Source organism: Sinocyclocheilus rhinocerous, unplaced genomic scaffold, assembly GCF_001515625.1.
Source record: "Sinocyclocheilus rhinocerous isolate Xijiao unplaced genomic scaffold, SAMN03320098_v1.1 scaffold288, whole genome shotgun sequence".
In the NCBI taxonomy this organism is placed as follows: domain Eukaryota; kingdom Metazoa; phylum Chordata; class Actinopteri; order Cypriniformes; family Cyprinidae; genus Sinocyclocheilus; species Sinocyclocheilus rhinocerous.
Window position 1 is genome coordinate 329762 of NW_015635021.1, and position 4391 is coordinate 334152.

General features: G+C 36.8%; 1 protein-coding gene across 1 annotated transcript in view; it reads right to left on the reverse strand.

Annotated features, from left to right (window-relative positions):
• LOC107746038 (RING finger protein 44-like) overlaps positions 1-4391 on the reverse strand; it is a 36590-nt gene that overhangs the window by 6719 nt on the left and 25480 nt on the right. The window contains exon 4 of the mRNA XM_016560093.1: positions 465-668. Coding sequence (XP_016415579.1) covers positions 465-668 — 204 coding nt within the window. The remainder of the gene's footprint in view (positions 1-464; positions 669-4391) is intronic.

Sequence of the window (4391 nt, forward strand, 5' to 3'; positions counted from 1 at the left end):
ATTTAATTGTTTTCTATTTGCCATCACAGGAAAAAAAGTGCATTTTAAAATACATTAAAAGATAAATGTTATATCTAATATTTAAATTTCAGCAGCCATTACTCCAGTGTTATATAAATATTATAAAAAACCTTCAATAATTTTCACTAAAATTAAACGCTTACAATATACCATAATATAATAAACCAACTAAATTCAAGTTAAAAATGAAATGAAATGAATTTTATTTTAATAATCAGCTGTATTCAAATTTCTCACTGGGGGACTAAAGAACTTAAGATGAGACTAGAATTATGGATTTCTAGCACAGTAATTGATACCATTCACAACATAGTATTGGATGTCCGTTACGCTGCTTGAAAATGCACCATAAAAGCAATATACAAACAAACCTGATAACAGTCACTCGGGTCACGATTAGCTGTCAGCTCATTCGCACATTAGTTCTAACGGTCAAAACTAACACCAGCATACCTGCGTCTGTGCCGTGCAGGTGTGTGGCAGCGCTCGGGATGGTAGTGTGGGTGGGGATAGGGGTGTGGCCTGCGACTGGGCGGAAGCTCCCATGGTCTGATTGGCGGTGAGGGAGTGGAAGGAGGGGCAGAGGTAAACTCCAGTACAGACTGCTGGGAAAGGCGCTGTCTCTTCGGACTAGGAGAATCCTCCGTCTGAGGGACAAAACACAGTAAATCACTCAGCTGCTCATCTACAATTACAAACCACACATATTCAACCTGAATCACTGCTTAAACATCGGGGTACTACAGCCTTCTGATGCACTTAAAGAAAGACTCCTCCCAAAAATGTGTAAAATATGTCAAGTTTGAATATGTGGAAGTGCAAATGAGCTTTGTGAGCTATTTTCAGTGAATTTCAAACTGCTCTTCCCAGAAAGCTATCATTTGACTTGGGAGAACTTGAGAGATGTGGACTACTTTTATGGTGCTTTTTGAAGCTTGACAGCCTTCGTTGGATTGAAAGCAGCGTAAACATTCTGCTAAATATTTCCTTTTGTGTTTCACAGATGAAAGTCAGGTCAAATTAAAAACTTACTCCTTTATAACATCTTTTCCCACTATATTTAGTGCAATTATTAACAACAATAATTTCCAGTACTAATAACCAAGTACTGTTCACTTCTGCACTGAAGGAGAAAATAATTCACCACAAAATGAGCCATTTTCTACCACAGTAATTTCCCACTATACTCGTGTTAATTAATATTTAGCACAAAAAGAAAAAAACATCCTGTATATCTGCTAGTTGCTTTTGCCCATTGAGAGCACAAGCAGCTATTGTGCCTGGCGGCATTAGTGGCATTTCCTGTCAATGATATCACTGCCTCAGGCAGTGTGAGGTCACTTCCCGAAAAGTTTGAGGAAACCCATGGCTTGTTGCTCAACACACGCACACTTGCTCAGCCGGTGTTAATCAAACACGTTCAACTCCAAGTCAGCCGTCTCCTCCAAGACATGGAGAAACGCGCTGCGGCACGAGTCAGAATGTGTAACAAAGGCTTGAACATGCAGGAATATGTCAACACATCAGCTACATTTAACACTCACCTTTTACTGGAATTCAACACACACAATAACACTTTATAGCCTGATGAGTCCGTCAAAACCTGGGCTTACTCAGTTAGAAAGAGTCATAGTTTACAAGGGGTGGGATCCAAAATGGGACGACTGACTTTCTAAAGCACTTTCAGGTGACTAACAAGTTACTCAGACAAACTTCCAAACACAAAACCTTCACACACACACACACACACACATCTCGGTAAGGCTTTTAAGATGCAAACTTTTTAAAAGAATACACGTGCGATTTCGGCGAGAACCACATGGGACACGCAAACAAGCGGGACGGTGCACACACACACACAGACTCGTTGTGGGTGGTAAAGTGAGCTCACACAAAACAAGGTTAAGCCAAGTGTGGAGATACAGAGAGCAGCCGCTGACACCGGGGAAGGCTCGAGTGTGTGTGAGAAATCAGTAACAGGAAACGGCTGGGGAGCAGGCTAGACTTATCTGCATATGGATTTGAGTCAGGATTATTTAAATGTCTCTTGAAACAGATACACCGTATTCCCCCACATCTCATTTTCCATAGTCTTCCAGCAGACACTCCTTCACATCTCTCCGTGTGAGAGGTGAGACCTTGCAAAGTAACGTCTGTGTCAGCTGCCTGATCCCCTTCAAAACTATGACATCAACCTACAGTATGTAGCGCACACACTTTCTCTCACACACACAAAATGTGATTATATACATGACTGAAAATAATTTTTGCAACTTTTGTTTCCCGTCTTATTCATCACTATCCCAATTAATAGAGAGAACGTGATCAGGAAAGGACACAGAGTACACAGAGGTTGCTCTTTAAGAAGAACAGAAAATAAACTAAAGATGCCAATTTTTCAGGAATGTTCTTTTTTTTCAGCGAGGATGCATTAAATTGATCAAAAGTGATATTAAGAGACATTTATAAAAGATTTCATTTCAAATGAATGCTGTTTTGAACTTTCTATTTATCAAAGAACCCTGAAAAAAAAAAAGTATCAGTTGGCAACATTGATACGAAATGTTTCTTGAGCAGCAAATCAGCATATTAGAATGATTTCTGAATGATCATGTGAAAACTCAAGACTGGATTAATGAAAATTTAGCTTTGCCATCAAAGGAATAAGTTACATTTCAAAACATTACAATATAAAAAACTTATTATAATTTATATATATTCAACAATATTACTGTTTTACTGTATTTTTGATCAATAAATGCAGCCTCTGTGAACATACAGTAAGAGACTTGAAATTTTAAAAAAAAATTCATTAGATGTCATATGGGACTTTATCATTTACTGATAAACAAGAGTTAAATACACAAGTTTTGCTTTAACTTTATTAGCCCTTATTATTTAAATTCTCAACTAAAATGGATAACCATTGAATAGTGGATAAACAAAATGCATATATTCATAACACATTCATCAAAACTCTTAAGAGTCTGGTGTTACTACACTACACTAAGGACGGAGAGTTAAATAACTTAAACCAAAACACAAGAAAACCATCCCACTGTTCGGACTTCTTCATGGGAAATTCATTTTATGTACAGATAGTGTGTTTTACTAGAGCAGGGCCTTGGAAAGTTGAAGATGTCATTTTCAGCACTGCTATGGAAGTTTTAACAGCCTTGTTCTAAAATTGGATATTAAAACTAGAAGCCTCTCCCGTTCTGATGGCCATGTGGTCACACTGTCGGCCTGTATGACAACTTTATAATGAACATTCTGCTTCTTTCCACTGTGGGCTGACTACACTTGAAAAGACTTCATAAGAAACAGTTGCAACAATTACACAGCTGCCCTTCACTTTTTTGGACATGTATATATATATATATATGGTATCATGATATGTACGTAAATGCATATGTATTAAATGTACTACTGTATATGTATTTATTTTTAAGAAAATGCATTGTTAATTTCACACATTCGAGTTCAGACAAAGAAAAGAAACCAGAGAGTGACCTCGAACCAGTCTTCCCTCAGTCCTTCAGTTTCTTCAGGGCCATGAGACGAGGGCAGGGGAGAGGAAGGTGAAGGGAAGGATGAGAAACTGGGCCTGGAGGGGGGAGTGGATGGATGGATGGGAGGCAGAGATGGGGGAGGACAAGAGTGATGCCCCGGGGGCAGCAGGGTGGGACTCAGAGGGGGACAGTGCTGAATTGAAAATGATTAACTATGAACAGTGCCTGGAACACAGCCTCAGGACATTTATACACAACCATGCAAAACCAGCAACTGTCCGCGCGCACACACACACACACACGCAGACAGGCATTATACCAAAACTATCCTAAACCAGTCATATAAAATGTTACTTCTATAATACAAAGACCAGGGAGCATTTTAATCCGTTATGAAAAACCCTCATTCATATATTTTACTTTGCTGTGTTAATGGGATATATCTACAGTTGTACCATTTGATTATAATTACAATAAAAATTATTATTAATTATTATTATTATTATTACTACATTTTTATTATTAATACTATTTAATACTTAACACAATTAGCCATTTATAATTACTATAAGCCATTGTTTAGCATCATGATATATGACATTTTTTATTAATATTTTGAATTAGTTTTTATTTTTATACTTTGTTTTTAGTAAAAGTTTTTATAATTGTGTTTGTTTTGACATTTTTTTAGTTTGTGTCTTGTTTTTAGTAAAAGTTTTTATAATTGTGTTTGTTTTGACATTTTTTTAGTTTGTGTCTTGTTTTTAGTAAAAGTTTTTATAATTGTGTTTGTTTTGACATTTTTTTTAGTTTGTGTCTTATTTTATACATGTAAACACGTCTACATATATATATATT